At 44.1% G+C, this 18,122-nt stretch overlaps 1 protein-coding gene across 6 annotated transcripts in view; it reads right to left on the bottom strand.

The window, feature by feature from the left end:
• LOC144938471 (otoferlin-like) overlaps nucleotides 1-18,122 on the bottom strand; it is a 163,861-nt gene that overhangs the window by 7,786 nt on the left and 137,953 nt on the right. For 3 of the 6 annotated variants that reach the window (XM_078866319.1, XM_078866317.1, XM_078866320.1), the window contains 8 exons: nucleotides 11,288-11,419; nucleotides 10,715-10,852; nucleotides 7,735-7,862; nucleotides 6,997-7,167; nucleotides 6,332-6,492; nucleotides 5,293-5,435; nucleotides 4,500-4,588; nucleotides 1,405-1,503 (listed from right to left, as the gene is read on the bottom strand). In XM_078866319.1, coding sequence (XP_078722445.1) covers nucleotides 1,405-1,503; nucleotides 4,500-4,588; nucleotides 5,293-5,435; nucleotides 6,332-6,492; nucleotides 6,997-7,167; nucleotides 7,735-7,862; nucleotides 10,715-10,852; nucleotides 11,288-11,419 — 1,061 coding nt within the window. Of the gene's footprint in view, nucleotides 1-1,404; nucleotides 1,705-4,499; nucleotides 4,589-5,292; nucleotides 5,436-6,331; nucleotides 6,493-6,996; nucleotides 7,168-7,734; nucleotides 7,863-10,714; nucleotides 10,853-11,287; nucleotides 11,420-18,122 lie in introns of all 6 variants that reach the window. The other 3 variants (XR_013637844.1, XM_078866318.1, XM_078866321.1) reach the window with 3 other exon arrangements.

The raw sequence follows: 18,122 nt of genomic DNA on the forward strand, positions 1-18,122 counted from the left end.
TGCGGGCATTGCATTACAATCTGGTGACGGACGATCATGGTCACAGCAGCAGAATGCCATGCCAGTTTTCCGAAAATTGCCGTGACTGGTCAGGGAGGAAATGAACGCAGGAAGATGTGTCCATGCCAGGGGAGGTGGTGTCCAGAGCAATACTGGACACTTTCACAGAACGGTTTGCACTTGGCATGGCACAGGGTTCATGGGTTCCCGGCAGAAATCTGCGGAGGAGCTGATTGATGTAAACTTTGCAAGGTGCATAATTGTGGTTAGTTTTAACTGTAAAGGAACAGGCATGCATACTGCACACTTTGCTTTGGCAGTGACTTTACAATTATGAAGTAGAATGATTGATACTGGAAAGCGAATCAAAATGATTTTCGACTAAGTTTCATCCTTCCACAGATTTCTTTTGGGGAGGGTCATACTCTTGTGAAGAAGAATGGTGTCAGAGAGACCACAAGTGCAGAGACAATGAGTTCCCGTACAAACACAAAACATGAATTTGCAATCGCATTCATAGATCGCAACTGCACATTTAAAGTGACACTGTATACTCCTATTCAAATTGTTAAAGATACACTTTAGCGGACCATACTCTATTTAATGTGACTGAAATAACGACTTTGTTAATAGTCACAGACCATCTCATGTATGCTTTAAATATATCGATATTTCTAATGGGCAAAACATATTAGCTCTAAAGATGTCACGCATTGTAACATTTGCCAATTGTTTTTTCCCCCCCATAACACGTGATGTAAATACCGGCAAATAATTGGCGATAGAAGCTATAGAGAGAAATTAAAAACAGTTGAAAAATATATATTAGTCATATAGCACAGGGCACCCAATAATGCTAATGGTCAATGTGACCCATGCATATACGCACGTGGGATATTTTGTTCGTTTTGTTGTCGCAAAACAAACAGGAGTCTCGATTTAAAGCTTTCGTGACTGCAGGGATTCATCTTCTTGGTTCTTTCGGTAAAGTCACGTAGAATGGAAATAATAAAATAATAAAAATAAAACATAATAAAATCATTCTCACGACGTTTCGGCCACAACGCAAGCAGCCGTCCTCAGGTGAAGAACAGGTCTGTCGGAAAGACAGGTCTGTTGGAAAGACAGAGTCATTCAGACAGTCTTTCCGACAGACCTGTTCTTCACCTGACGGCTGCTTGCGTTGTGGCCGAAACGTCGTGAGAATTGTATTTTAGTATGTTTTATTTTTATTATTTTATTATTTCCCTTCTACGTGACTTTACCGAAAGAACCAAGAAGATAAACAGGAGTCTGCTATTTTGCATCCGCTTTCAAGTGAATCAGTGGACAAGCCTGAGGTGGCACATTCCACAATAGGACAAAAGCATACAGCGTCTCTTTCAAAGGCGAGGTTGCCTTTACCCTCGCACGTAGATATCCGACATCTTCTCTCCCGTCATGAAAGCATCGTCTTCCAAAATCACCTCGTCGGTGTTCCAAATGATTATACGCAGCTCATAGCTTCCAGCGAGAAGGCGTTAAGAGGGCAGAGGAGAGGAGAAATCAAGAAGGCGAAATGTATGGCGGCCACGGGGAGTGGCGGAGTGGCGAGGCTGTACGTACCCGCGCACGTAAATATCGCTCGAACGCTCGCCTGTGAAGAAATTGTCGTCCTCAAGCGTAACCTCATCCGTGTTCCATATCACAACCTTGAGCACGTAGCTGTGGGGACGGAGGGGGTGTGAGGGGGTGGGGATCGTGTCGGTGGGCAGGGAGGGAGGAGGGTCAGCAGGAGTGTCCCAGCAGGCAGGCGAGAGGGGCATGGTGGTCGATGATGTGGAGTCGAGGCTGTCGCACACGTGAACTTACAACATTGCCGTCTCGCTCGTCAAGGTGGGCGAGAGAAGAGGAAAGGGAGCGACGTTAATTATGAATGTTCACAGGTTCACACACGGCCGGGGCGTTTGTGGTGCGCACACACACAAGTATGGCAATGCAGGGACCTGCAAAACATCCAGGGCAAAGTGCTCAACCAATTGCTGAATAATTGCACCCAGTATTATGACAAGTGTTTCATTTGACACCATCAGTAAGTAATACAAGGGCACAGGTACACCTCCCCTAAAACTAAACGAGATTTTTTTTTATTTTACCAGGCAAGGCCCACTGAACTATATCGCTCTCTTTCAGAAGCGACCAGGCCACAAATAATAGCTCAACAAAGTGGCTTATCATCTTGACATTTCAAACAGCCAAATACTTTAAGCGCACGTTGATTCTAAATCCACGCGACCACGGGGAGAACGTGCAGACTCCAAATATGCAGCAGGCGTCAGGGTCTGGATTGAACCCACGACATCCTGTATACCAGGCAAGGTAGTTAACATCTCACTACCGTGGTGCCGTTACAAGACATGTGGTTTGCCACCAGAAGGGTGATCTCAGCACCCAATCAGGGGTCAACTCAAGTATCACTTTTGTCAACGTTAGTCATCCTACGGATGACTTTCCCCGGCCACCGGCAGCCTAGTCTCGTTCCTCTTCTTGGCTCTTTCGGAAAAGTCACGTAGAATGTAAATAATAAAATAATACAAATAAAACATAATAAAATAATTCTCACAACGTTTCGGCCACAACGCAAGCAGCCGTCCTCAGGTGGAGAGCAGGTCTGTCGAGAAGACAGAGTCTGAATGACTCTGCTTGCGTTGTGGCCGAAACGTCGTGAGAATAATTTTATTATGTTTTATTTTTATTATTTTATTATTTCCATTCTACGTGACTTTACCGAAAGAACCAAGAAGATGAATCCCTGCAGTCACGAAAGCTTCAAATCGAAATTTAGTCTCGTTCCTGCACAATAAATAAAGTGAAAAAATGTCAAACATGTGTTTGCTTTGTGTGCAATATATATACTAATGTGTGCAGCACTGCGTAGCGTTTATTGCGTGCATGGGCCGTGTGACTGGAGTACAGCACGTGTACTGAGTATGTGGCCTTTGTTGTGGTATGTATGTAGTGCACATTGTGTAATGTGCATTGTGTTTATGTCGTCTAAACGCAATGCAGCTGCTGTGTACGTAGAGTTTGCCATATGTGTGGATGTATTTGTATGTAATATATATGTAGTGTACACCGTGTATTATTTAGCGGCTGATGCTTTGTTTTGTATATGCAATGTATCTGTAGAGTAAAAGCAAATGCTGGCACGTATATATAAGATATGTGTATGTAGAGTGCCGTGTGTGTGCGTCTGCTATATATGGCTAATTTTAGTTTGCAGTGCATGTGCTGTGCACATATGGCATGTGTAATGAGCATGTATTTTTTATTCATGTAAACACCGCGCGTGTTTGCGAGGGTTGTTTTGTATGCGAAAAGAACATTGGAGTGCCACACAAAGGCCTGCGCACGTGCTAAGGAATAGAGGACTCTAATGTGTGAACCAGGGTCGGCAACCAACATAAGAAGAGGCAATTATTTTTTTCGAATTCGGTACAATCCTCAATATTTCAAGAGCCGCTATGCACGCGATTGCACACGTACATTACGTCACGAAGCAGTCCGTAAGAGATTAACCAACAGATTCACAAAGCCAAAGTGAAGTGAATTGTCTGGTTTGGGAGTTTCATATCTCTGCCATCCGCAAACCCTGGAACTGGGTCAGTGATTTGCAAGCGTCTATCGTCTCACCTGGTGTCACATTTGTGGCATTTATTTTTCATATGTTAAATAAGCAATAAGCAAGGTCGAGTGTGTATGTGTGTGTTGATGTTGCATGCAAGGAGTGTTTAGTTTGGGTGTTTTTGTGTTAAGTATGGCATTGAGCCAGCGTATTTGGAATTAAAATCCCTGGTACGTTCTAGATTTAGCGCTGATTAATATTCACGTCTCTCCAATGCCTAACCACGAAGCTGGCTTGGCTAATTTTTTTCCCCCTCGAATATAAATGTCAACGTACAAATACTGCCACTCATTGCACACATGAAACCCAACAACGTCTAAGCTCTGATGCATAGAGATTAAAGCCAAACCCATAAAAAAGGGCATGACCAACATGGGAAGCGTTCTATCCACATTGTATTAACCTGCAAATAGAATTCAATAAGTTCATTAAAAAGAAATCCAATTGAATACTCTTTGGTTATTTCGGTAAAGTCACGTAGGTATAAAAATAAAACAAAAAATTACATATCACGACGTTTTGATCGCAACACAAGCGGTCGTCCTAAGTGAATTTACTAAAAGAACCAAAGAGTACGGATTCCTGCAGTCACGAAAGCTTCAAATCAAGTCAACTTCACTAAAAAACGAATTGTTGAAACACCAAAAAAGCACCGATATAATTACATTTCTTAAACCCCAAAGCTTCAAAACGAATCAATTTGCTGTCAACTGGTTATAACACGTGTCACGTGTGCTTAGCCACTGCAGGCTCTTTGAGCTCAAAGAAAACACCCCTTCTAAGGTAAGTTCTGACGACTATTTGGACACCGCAGATCCACGCAGACAACGCAGACCTCTTGGGTTTGCGTGGAGAGATGTCCACGGGTGGCCCTGGGTGCGGCATGTCCTTCGGAAACATGTCCACCCACATTTCCAGACGACCCTGCAACGGCGCAAAAAATCCATTTCAACATTTGAGGCCCTTTAACACGTAGGTATTATGAATTTGAGGCCCTGTCAGGGGGCGATGCAGTACCTCAGTCAGAAATGCATTCATTCCGGAATTCTGTACACCAGCGCGTCACTCGTGATGTTAATGGAGGTTCATACACCAAGGCGTACGCCAATTGATTTTCTGTGATGTCACCACTGAATGGAACGTAACGATAACGCTTGTCGCACACGTAATTCCATTTTCGATGAAGACGCAATGCGAGAAACCGATGTATCTTTTGGATACATACCTCGGCTTTATGAATGCTGGGCTGTGCGCCGTCACGAATTAATGAGAATGATAGTCTAAAAATCGCGGTCAACCACTCTGTTGGTGAGGCCACCGCATTGATGAATTCAATCACGTGGAGGTTATGTCACAGTGGGGCGATATTGGAATGTTTGACCACAACTCTAAAGTCTGACAGACAGCCTGGATCACGCAGCCCATGAAAGGAATTATATCTATATAATACCGAATTTTGGGGGGTGAGAGGGATGGGGGGGTTAGGTTACATCTTCCTGTACACCAGAAAGCAATTAAGGGCTTGAACCGAAGAAGACCTCAGACTCTTCAACTCGGCATGTCATATGCCATGGAATGTGTTCATAGTGTGGGTGAAGGGCCTGGGCGTGAATGTGGGAGGTGCCCACCTGCTCAATGCCAGTCTTGTCGGGGTGCAGTAGAGGCCGTGTCTCCACGTGCTCCGGTACCAGCCTGCAGCCCACACGGGCAATCTCCTCCCAGCTGTGCAAGACCTTCAGTGCCAGGTGCTCCTCCGTCTGCTTCTTGTGACCTGCACCATTGATGAATACGTCATGGCACTGCAGCGAACGCTCTCCTCACCAACACGCGGGGGCAGGTTAGGGTTCCAGTCCTTCTACTCCACACAGCTATCTCCTTCATACACAGCTCCTTCTTTCATCCACAGCTCTCTCCTTCATCCACAGCTTCCTCCTTCACAACTCCTTCCTTCATCCACAGCTCACTCCACCCACAGCTTCCTCCTTCATCCACAGCTCTCTTCTTCATCCACAGCTTCCTCATTCATCCTCAGCTTCCTCCTTCACAACTCCTTCCTTCATCCACAGCTCACTCCATCCACAGCTTCCTCCTTCATCCACATCTCTCTCCTTCATCCACAGCTCCCTCCTTCATCTACAGTTATCTCTGACATATGCAGAGTCTCTGTCTATCCAAACAACAATCAGTGGGGATGTTCTTCCAAATGGTGCAACCTCAGAAGATGTTTCTGATTTTATGAATCAAAAAAGTCACGATGATGATGAGGATGATTACTGGGCTGGGTCAACCAGGCAAGGGATCTGAATCCTTTCAAATCTTTTGGTGTGGTTTGTTTTTCTGAACGATTCAAAGTAATGGTGGCACGATGTTAACTACTTCACCTGGTATACAGGAGGTTGTGGGTTCGATTCTGACCCTGTATATTTGGAATTTGCATGTTCTCCCTGTGGTCACGTGGATTTACATCCGGGTCCTCCGGTTTTTCCCAACACACTTATAAACACGAGTTTAGAGTATTTGGCTGCTATACATTTCCAAATGATAAGCCACTTCGTTGAGCTATCATCTGTGGCCAGATCGCTTCTGAAAGAGACCTATGTAGCTCAGTTGGGGCTTACCTGGTACAACAAAAATAAAAAAAATTGCTTTACACTTTCAGTTTCTCACCATTGTCATCTTCCATCTCAGTGGGGCCATTGAAGATGCGGTTGGCCACCTTGACCCGGCCACCCGGCCCGTAGTGCGGCCCGTCCACCTTGTTGTCCTTGCACAACTTGGCCAGGATCTGTGTCGGCTTCATGGGGTCGCGCCACGTGTTGTAGCCGTGACTGCAGCCAATGCGCGAGGGGAGGGGAAAAGAGGTGCATTTATTTCCCATGCTATAGTCTACATTATAGACTGCCAGTACACTCACGCAGGTTAAGAACCAGGCTACAGTCTACATTATAGACTGCTAGTACACTCACCCAGCTTAATAACCATTGCTACAGTCTACATTATAGACTGCTAGTACACTCACCAAACTTAATAACCATTGCTACAGTCTACATTATAGACTGCCAGTACACTCACCAAACTTAATAACCAGACTACAGGTTTGCTGATGCGACAAGATAATTGTGTGAGTCCATATGACTCGACACACGTAGACCCCCACACAAAGGTCACAGTCATTGATTAGTAATTTAAACATCAAAAGGGCGATTAGCAAGTCCACCGATGCGACAGGATCGTCGTGTGAGTTCATTTGACTTGGCACACACATATACAAACCCCACGCAAAGGTCACATTCGTTAAAATCCGTGAATTAAAGACGAATGTCGCCACTCACACGGCATACTGCTGTGCGATCCCGCACGTGGCACGGTGCCGGCTGTAGTAGCGGTTCTCAAGGTCAATCTTCGTCTCTCCAATGAGGTCATCCATGCCCACCAGGTCCCAGTCCATGACCTGCACAGTGAGCATCGACTCCATGGGGAAGGTGGCCTCGATGTCAAAAGACCTGGAAACAGCAAAGTGATCACATCATGCTTACTGCACATTGCCTTGCCATTAGATAAACAAATACATTTTGAGACCTTCAGTATGTATGTCGAACTTCTTTCACACCGTACGTAGCCAACCGCGCTCATCAGAGGTGCGGGAATATCACTTTTATGGTAATAATTACGCAGGGTGTATTGATGCATTACTTAATTGATTGATATTTATTCTTAAGCCAATGCACATGTAAAAATCAACAGCTTTTTTAACTAATGTGTCGTATATAATGGGTTCACGTGACCCTTCCAGCCACGAGAGGCTGCTATACCCTTCACAATGTCAAAAAATATATATGGTTATTGAATCAATATGTCACAACGAATTGTGACAATTAATTTATTTACTACATGATCAAATTGCTACACCCCGAAAATTGGCCTGTTACAATGTCAACGCTTCATAAAATTGGTCGCCACTTTAAGGATAACCAACACTGCATTGACATCTTAAACGCTATAACCAATGGGATCAGGTGAAATGAAAGCGCAATTGGCATGACAGACGTCACAGTAACATGAGCACGCACTTTCCAAAGATGGGGTTCAGCTGCTTGGAGATGTAGTTTTCATTGTCCTTCACCTCGGTCTTGCCCAGCTTGATCACAATGTACGGATCCGCCTTCCCATTGATGTCAGCCGGATGGAGGTCAGTGGCCTGGTTGCCAGATGAGCGAACAGAACAAATACAGCACAATATTATGTTACAGGTGATAGTGAAGTCGGAGCCCCGCAAATGTCTCGTCTCATGCCACTGCTGGTGGAAAGGCTTCCATTAGAAGGAGCTCTGGAGAGGCCTACTCGAGGGCAATTTAGCCTACTCTTTCACACTGGCTAGACGTCACGGAAGAGGAGGGCGTACCCACACTTCACTCCACACACACCACCTGGCGATAGACTGTGGTGCACCCATGTATGCTGTTGGGTGGACAATCGTGGCCAATCGACCACTGATCATTTTTAAAAGGGCGGAATGTTGTATATATAGGCCTTTTTCCAAAAAATTATATTAAGAATAATTTGGCCAATTTTTTTTTTCTCCATGAAAGGAGCATGAACAGGCGACCTCAGGATTGCAAGTTCAGTGAGCAAACCATTGCACCATGGCCGCATCTCCAACATTATTGGCAGGTTAACTTTTACTTGTCAAACGAATGAAGATGATGAGGGTGGCCAACTTCAGTGGATTTTTCTCCGGGTCCTCTGGTTTTTCCCTCCACATTTAGAAACATACGTTTAGATAATTTGGCTGGTGTAAATTTCCACATCATAAGCCACTTCGTTGAGCTATCATTTGTGGCCAGGCTGCTTATGAAAACGATCTATATAGCTCAGTGGGCGTTATGTGGTAAAAAACAAACACTGTAACTAACACCCAAGTGAGTTCACTCAGTCAACGCCTCTGAAAGTCTGGTCGAAGCGATGGTTTTCCCACATGCAGTGGACTTGACGGTGACAAAACAAACGTCCGAAGCAATCCACCAGAAATCCCCCCGTGAAAGTGGGCAATATTCACCTCTGAAGACATCGGAAAGTATCCAAGCCGCGGTAAAAATGTCAATCTCTTTAGGGAAAAAAAGCCCAAATGGGAGCAGGCAATGCGAAGCCTCAGCAGCAGACCATGCTTTCCCCAACTGATGATGGACGCTTGTGTTGCGCCCGAAACGTCGTGATTTGTTTTATTTTTATACCTACGTGACTTTACCGAAAGAACCAAAGAGTCTGGATTCCTGCAGTCACGAAAGCTTCAAATCAAGATTTATGCGAAGCTTATTCAATGGACGCGTACCGAGTGGCCCAAGTGGTGTCCTACTTGACACTTACTTTTGACAGCTGTTCTCTCGCCATGTATGGCGAGTTTACTCAATTAAGTGATCACATTGGTAAGGGAATTTGTTTAATTGCCAAAATGTAGCGGCAATTGTCATCGGCCACAATGATAATGCGTCAACCATCGACCAACTGGTCGGGATCGGGAGCACTGCCTTGAAAGTACAATTGTGTTCTCCTATAACGCGGTAGTTCCTGATGAACACCACGTTATAAAAACATTGCATTATAGTAAACAATATAGGGATAAGCACCAGACGAGACAACATGTGAGATGTGTATGCAGGCCAAAAGCATCCAGCAGCATCCCGTCTTGTGTGACGCTACATCGAGGCAGCTGTAAGTCAGTTTACACTAGTAGGAACCTCCTGGTTACACCAGCCCACAGGGGATTAGTGTGTCCGTCGTGCAGGGAGGGGCTGGGTGGGGAGGGAGGGGCTGGGTGGGGAGGGGAGGGTGGGGATGGGCTGGGTGGGGAGGGTGGGGAGGGGCTGGGTGGGGAGGGGCTAGGTGGGGAGGGAGGGGCTGGGTGGGGAGGGGAGGGTGGAGATGGGCTGGGTGGGGAGGGTGGGGTGGGGCTGGATGGGGAGGGGCTGGGTGGGGAGGGAGGGGCTGGGTGGGGAGGGGAGGGTGGAGATGGGCTGGGTGGGGAGGGTGGGGAGGGGCTGGGTGGGGAGGGGCTAGGTGGGGAGGGAGGGGCTGGGTGGGGAGGGGAGGGTGGGGATGGGCTGGGTGGGGAGGGTGGGGTGGGGCTGGATGGGGAGGGGCTGGGTGGGGAGGGAGGGGCTGGGTGGGGAGGGGAGGGTGGAGATGGGCTGGGTGGGGAGGGTGGGGAGGGGCTGGGTGGGGAGGGGCTGGTCACCCCGTGGTGCCCTTATAAAACGCAACGTTTAACCTACTCACGCCGGCTTGTGCCCGCCCTCACAGTCGGGCATATTTGCGGAATACACCACGCCGCCGTTGACCCTGGCCATTGACCGAGCAACCCAACGTTCCTACCAGCTCCCTCCGCAGGAATGTGTTTCTTACTCGCGTGAAAAAAGTTCTGTTCACTCAATCACGTTATCTCCAATTCGCATCCGTGTTATAAAAAGTCTGTTCCCTAAGACGTTCATCGCGTTATATCTAATTTGCGTCATGAAAAAACACGAGTTATAGGAGAACAGACTGTGAGGCAAACGCTGCAGCAGTTTGTCCTAAAAACTGTTCAGAAAAGAAAAGTGGGCTCAGGCAGGACACGTTACGAGAAGGTCGATGATGGTTGATGGTCGAGAATAATAATGGAGTGGCAAACAGCGAAAGAAACGTGTCCGGGAGGATGTCCATCGAGGAGATGGAGCAATGAAATCAGTTTGTGTGCAGCTTCTAGGTGGAGGGTTGTATCTTCAGCATCATGAGATAAGGTGCTAGTTTTGTAAGGTCTTCATCCAGCAGTGGACTGACCATGGCCGATGGTAATTCTTTAAGCCTTGGATGGGTTTAGACGGATTCTTATCAGCAGGGCATGGTCTATTGAACCCAGACTCCTGCGTATGCCCCAGTTAACGGCGAGGACCAATCACAACGTGGGATCCATTCACCGTCCACAAGTGGGTTTAAAAAATGATGGAACATATCAATGGAGGTTTGAAAATGGCCTTAAGGAAATACTGCATTGCTGCGCGTGTGCTGATGGCGTACCCGCACGATGTAGACCCTCACGAGCACGTTGATGGGATCGTTCGTGGGGATGCCCTGGAACATCCCAAACTGGGGGTCGTACCCCACCTCCTTCAACACGTTGTCCGCGAGGGGCCACTTGTACACGCAGGTCGAGCCCTGTCGACAAGAATTCGCGATGACAACAATCGTGTACACAGCCGGTGACCAATCCATTCCACGTGTATTTATATTTTTTTTTTAATAAAACTAAACTAAATTATTTTAAATTTTACCAGGTAAGGCCCACTGAGCTATATAGCTCTTTTTTAGTAGCGACCTGACCACAAATGATAGCTCAACGAAGTGGCTTATCACGTCAAAATTTATAGCAGCCAAATAATCTAAATGCATGTTTCTAAATGTGGAGGGAAAAATCAGAGGACCAGGAGAAAAATCCACACGACCACGGAGAGAACATATAAACTCCAAATATACAGGTGACAGGGTCGGGATAAAACCCACGACCTCCTGCATACCAGGTGAGGGAGTTAGCATCTCACCACCCTGATGTTCAGGTTGTTTGAAAAAAGGTTTAGGTCACTTCAGTCTCACCTTGAAACGTCCCACCACCCTCTCCTCATCCAAAATGTCATCTTCATCGCTGGTCTTGCCACGATACAGATTGAACGTGTGTAGCCAGTCTTCAAAGTTGTCAAACTCTGCCTCCAGCTCCTTGTCATAAACCTGCACAGGGGCACAGTCCACTGGCTCAGTGTGTGGCATGGACAAGCGTGCGGAGATATTAAAAGGAAGGTGGAGGGCACTGTTGAGTGGAGGGCACTAACTAAGATATTTTCCCATGAAACAGAGCACCTTTATTGCAATGACTTGGCAGAATAAAGATGAGCAAAAGCAGCCAATGAGGTCCTCTAAACATGTACTTGATTAGGCTAAAGTTTGGCCTCAAGCTACTCGGGGTTCTGACTTTACAAAACTGAGGATGGATTTCTGTTGTTTTTTTTTTACCAGTCATTCCCATTGCTACTTTAGGCGATATTTCAACATCGCTCGAACATGGGTGAAAAACAACATTAATCACCACGATAAGGTTATGTCGAGATTTAGTGCAAGCCAAGCGCCTTCCGTTATGCACACAGGTACCTTAAGAGTACACACGCTTTTGGTCAACACACTTCAATAAAATGCGTGGCTTATAACTAGCAGGAGATGAGCCCAATTGGAGAAAAATAAACATAAAGAAATACCCAGAAACAGTGGGATATTTGTCTGTCGCTGGTATGGATCAATCAGTTTCAAAGACAATGCATATATTATTATCAGAGCATGATTTTTGTTTGCATGTTCACCACAAGTACGCGTGGTTAATGCAGAAAATATTCCTTGAATAAGGATTCTGTTTGGCAGAGGTGTGTACTCGAGTCATGTGACTTGGACTCGAGTCAGACTCGAGTCATGAATTTGATGACTTGCGACTCGACTTGGACTTGCATAACAATGACTTTGTCCCACCTATGAGATGTGGACTCGAGTCATGTGACTTGGACTCGAGTCAGACTCGAGTCATGAATTTGATGACTTGCGACTCGACTTGGACTTGCATAACAATGACTTTGTCCCACCTATGAGATGTGGACTCGAGTCATGTGACTTGGACTCGAGTCAGACTCGAGTCATGAATTTGATGACTTGCGACTCGACTTGGACTTGCATAACAATGACTTTGTCCCACCTATGAGATGTGGACTCGAGTCATGTGACTTGGACTCGAGTCAGACTCGAGTCATGAAATTGATGACTTGCGACTCGACTTGGACTTGCATAACAATGACTTTGTCCCACCTCTGCTGTTTGGTGGTTCAACATCTTGACACCACTGTTTTATTGCCAGAAAGGGCAGCTTGACGAAACATTTCACGTGACCAAACAGCTATAAAATACCTGAAAATTGACTTGAAAATTGGTTTGGATGTGGAAATAAATGCACACAAAGCCTATCTTTAATGGTGGATTTGTTAAAGCAACGTTTCAATGCCATTGTGCCAAATACGCCAACTCACTTATTTATGAATGCATGGGTGATATGGTTTAGTTTTAGAATATGTAGTCACTTAACAATTTGGAAATAAAAACCACGTAATATTTTTCTGGGCCGAGTTGAGAATTTGCAGGTACAAATGTTATTCATTATTAAATTGCCCTATTTGTTTAATTAACAAATGACCTTAATATAGACCTTTCCACAGTTGTGGGTAATTAAAAAAAATGCACAAATTGTTAAATGCTATGTAATTAGTACAAATTACCGAAAGAGTTGGATATCTAAATTGGCTCAGTTTCTACTGGATTAATAAACATCAACTAGATGTTGGCGGATACTGCATTAAAATTAAATTTAAAAATATATATATATACGCATAGCTTGGCGATGCAATTAGGCACGACGCTTGTTTTTATTATTTGATTCTGATACTCCACCGCCCGCAGTTTGCACTGCCATGCAGTGAAGAATATACGTGACTCAGTTAAAATATTGGTATTTTCCCCCTGGTTCTTTATTTCATATGCTCTCTGGAAAAGAGGAGCAACAACTGATACAGGTTTTCGGATTAGATCGCGTTATTTATAAATGTTTCGCAACCCTCCACCACCCGACATGGCCAATCAGTAAAAAATGTGTCACGTTGACAAAAGACAAATCGTTCACTACTCTAGCCCACCGGTGTGTTGAAGAGTGGATCCGTAACATTTACAAGGAGGGTTGCGACATATTTATAAATAACGCGATCTAACCCAAAAACCTTTATTATGAATAATACTATAATTGCTTTTTTTATCCTACTATCTGGCAACAAAACTGACACCTTTTTTACAAGGAGTCATGTTTGCATAGACCGCAATACCTGCAGTCATAATGCAAACAAAAAACATAACTCTGATAATGTATGCACTGTCCTTGAAGTTGATTCGTCCACACCCGAGACAGCTTTCCTTAGAGCCTAGTCTCACATGGGTTGGACCAGAAGACGCCAAAAGGCGTTTTTTGTTTGCATTATGACTGCAGGTATTGTGGTCTATGCAAACAAGACTCCTTGTAAAAAAAGGTGCCAGTTTTGTTGCCAGATAGAAGGGTAAAAAAACAATTATCATATTTTTTACTGGCAAATGAGGTTCCAATGGTATGAATAATACTGGTCGCGAAAGCCTGCTACGTGCTAAGAAGCAACAACTATACGACGTCGCACAGGTCTTTGTTATTAAGCTAGCACCAATACAAATAAACAGAGGTGGTGGGCAAACGTTTCCAAAAGCGATAAGCCAGAATAAACACTGATATAAAAAAATCGAGGTCTGTGCATCACTGCTACCGCCTCTTGGAATGCTGCTTAAGATTAAAAAAACGGGCAGGGTAAAGTCTAAACCTGTACTTTAGCGACATGCATTTAATTGGCTTCACTGATATTAGAGAACAATGTTTGGCTCATTTTGCAATTATTTTGAATGAGTGGGAAGATACATTAATCTTAAAATCCTCATTATTTTGCACCATCCTCAATGCCGAGACTGTTCAGTAAAACGAACCACAAACATTTGGCGTATAAATTGTGAACTAGAGGTGTGATTCGCTAAATGCTCTGCAATTCCTCACATTTCTTCAATGACCCCCAAGCTTTCGCTGAATAATCCCACCGAAATATCTTTGTTGAAAAATGTATTTTGTTTCAAAGAGAAATAAAAATGTCTTGGGAAATCTGCAAAGAAGGTTGGTGGAACGAATAGAAAATACAACACATACACCTCCCACCACCATGAACGTGTGCATGCTGTCACTGCCCACCGCAAACATCTCTCCATATTGCCGCAGAAAAGAGCTCAGCCAGTCAACAGAGAAGAATGAATGTTAAAAGAAAAAAAATATTTTCATGATACAGTCTAGCCCAGTGGTTCCCAACCTGTGGCCCACGGAGCCACTGGTGCGCTCTTGCAGGGCCATCGCAATTGATCCGCGGAAATGATGCAGACGGAATTCAATCTTGATTTGAAGCTTTCGTGACTGCAGGAATCCATACTCTTTGGTTCTTTCGGTAAAGTCACGTGGGTATAAAATAAAATAAATCACGACGTTTCGGGCGTGACTTTAACGAAAGAATCAAAGAGTATAGACGCAATTCACTTTCACTAAACACCATTCGTCTTCGCCGCCTGGTGCTTCACGAAAATGCTTCGAGGGTTGAGCGGTCCACGGGTCAAAGGTTGGGAACCGCTGGGCTAGCCGATCATGGGATAGCAACGCCGTTGCGTACTGCCGCGAAATAAATGCATGTAACTGAACGCAACATGTATTACGCAATGTACGACCATGCAAGATTGCAGCCACAAATCACGAAAAAACTGCCGTAACTCCCTATTTAATTAACCAAATCAAAATCTCTCCATTTGAAAGTCGCAGCGCGGGGATATTGCTTTCAAATTATCACGTTATAGTCAAATTGTGCCCAGCAGTAAAATAATAATGATGTTATTTTTGTTATGCTATGCTGATGACCGAATTAATCTGTTAAATATTGGCACTTCATTAAATAGAACAGGAACGTTATATTCTAGTGATGGGCATTAATCTAACGAAGCTATTTCAGGCTGGGCTATTTTTTTTTAGTATATCATATATTCTTTAATAACATGGGCAGGTAATGCTAATGGAAGATTTAATGAAAATTCACTGGAAAGAGAGAGGTATTCTTGGGGAAGGTAGTATATTTGTGATTTGCAGTTGAATCGATTAAACCATATTCTATAGGTCCATTGCAGAGGGCTCTGGGTAATGAAACTCAACCAAAAGCCAGCCCAGGTTTTCCATGATATTCCACATCAGGTACGATCAATACAATCCTGGAAAATGACATCAAATATAACGTATCTAATGGTACCTTCTAAGGAATATTACTGGGCTGATCTTTGGACTGAGTAATCACTATCCAGCACTAGTTGCTGCATCTACCAGAATTGTAGAAATGCACTGCCACCGAACGCAGAGGAAGGCACGGCCTATGACACCTGCATAACACCTGGCCCCACCATTAGCCAGAGGTAGGGTATGGTCATTACTGTACCATTAACAGTCCACCAGACTTCATAACCATCAAACAGTGCTTCAGCAGTTCTGCGTTCATCCGATGCTATGGCAAGAAACATCGACCACCAGGGTTAGGCCTTTGTTGATCCACACGTAGACGACGAACGCCACACCTTGGTGCTCCAAGGCCAAGAGAAATCTGCAGGTGCTCATAATTCAAAAAGCAAACTGTACCACGTTAAGTGTAGTACATAATGATTGTGTTACTACATTATGTCGTTCATAATAATGGTGTTACTACATCATGGAGTTCATAATGATGTACAACGTCAGACAGGTATGCAGTACATCATGATGTACTAACTCGTGTGTGTGTGTGTGTTGGAGGGTTACCTATCAATGACGTTGCCATTAAGATGTCGGTACGAGGTTTTTAAGATGATGGCGATGGTCGTTTGTGGTGCTGGTGATCTAAATGAGGGTATGTGTTTAGAAAATGAAATTGGTATGAACACTAAGGAAATGTAGTTATGTTGGTGAGGTTACAGAAGATAGCATTTAAAACGCTTCTGTCCTGTAAAATGTACTGAATTGACAAAACAAATCAATGCCACCATACATTTACATGCAAACTATACACAGATGGAAACACACAGGAGCATCAGATCCACACCTTTCAATACATATTTGTAGCTCAATTCAATTTCTGGGAGCCATTTGAATCTTTAAAATCTCTACAAAGTCGGCAAAAGAAAATGGGATTTACCACTATGCAGCAACACACGTGCATATATATAGGCCATTAATACATTCAGTCCACCCCAGGTCACCCGAAACCTTTTTGTTGAAATTACACCACGTGACTTGCGTATTATTTTTATTTACCAGTGATACACTGGTAAAGAAGACAAAAAAACTCAACGCATGTGTCAATAAGACGGCCCCTATAAGGAAAAACGTGACGTTTCGGGCAGTGGCCCTTCTTCATGGCAGAGAAACTCTACAGGGCAGCGGTTATCGCCGAATGAGTCGCGGCTTTGTTATCGGTGCTTGTGCACCCGCTTTCAACGTAGCATCGCCAAGGGTTTTGTTGAACGGATATATCACGAGCACCTCGCCCAGGCCTGGAGTTTTGTTTCCTGTCCGTGCGGTTGGTCGCTTCGAACAGTCGTCACGTTGGAGGTCAGCTTCGGTGACGCATCAACGATTCCCAGGGGGATTACGAATGCTTTTAAAACAGGCTGATCCATTTATAGACACCCCACTGACACGAAAGGGAGAATTTATAGGGAAAACCACATTTTGCATCAAAGCCTCTAAAAATCTCCTATCAATCGCAATAAATGTATTACATCTGTTCACCATCTCGTGTGTAAAATATGAGCCATTGCTTTCACAACATTCGCTCGACGGTTGAGCATAAAATAGCAGAGGGCATTTTCGAGCACTGGCATATCTATAAATGGATCACACACTTAGTTTATTGAGCCCCGATTGCAGTTGACAAACATTAATGGGAATGGCCAACCATCTCAATGCAGAATCGTCCTTTTAGAGACATCTTCAAACTCAGCGAGGCTTAAATTTCGATTTAAAGCTTTCGTGACTGCAGGGATTCATCTTCTTGGTTCTTTCGGTAAAGTCACGTAGAAGGGAAATAATAAAATAATAAAAATAAAACATAATATTTTTGTATGTTTTATGTTTATTATTTTATTATTTCCCTTCTATGTAACTTTACCGAAAGAACCAAGAAGATATTTTAAATCCATCCAATCTTGAGCTCCCCTGCCCGGAATGTGCAGTAGCCCTTCTCAAAACTAGCATTCAATACAAAACATATATTGCATTGCTTTTTTAATTATATTACGTGTGGAGCTGCCCAGAGAGGATGATTACCGGTTACTTTAAGAGCACTTAAATTAAATCGCCTACATTCGATAAGCTGCTACAAACAGATGTAATTGGTTTCTCCCGCCAGTTTGGTTCGTAGGGTCAACTGGAAATTGCTTGGAAGTTTCTTCTGAGCCCTTAATACATAAGTGCATTCTTACATTGCTTATCGAGTGCCTGGGGAAATCTATGATATAAAACAGCAAAATTATTTCAATCCGAGCGTGGAAAACATGCGCGATTTTCTTGTATTACAGATAACTGCGAATAGATTATGTTTAAAAGTCATTACATTATTTTAAAGTGTTGGAAAGTATTTCATATAATCAGTGGTCTTCTGAAATGTACATTCATTTTGGAATCTGAATTCTGACCAGGATTGTGAATAAAACCAGTTGATGTTCAAGGATTGTTTTATGTTCTGATCACATTTTCAATTCGCTGCATGGACAAATTGCAGTG

The sequence above is a fragment of the Lampetra fluviatilis genome, chromosome 22 (assembly GCF_964198595.1).
Source record: "Lampetra fluviatilis chromosome 22, kcLamFluv1.1, whole genome shotgun sequence".
Lineage (NCBI taxonomy): Eukaryota > Metazoa > Chordata > Hyperoartia > Petromyzontiformes > Petromyzontidae > Lampetra > Lampetra fluviatilis.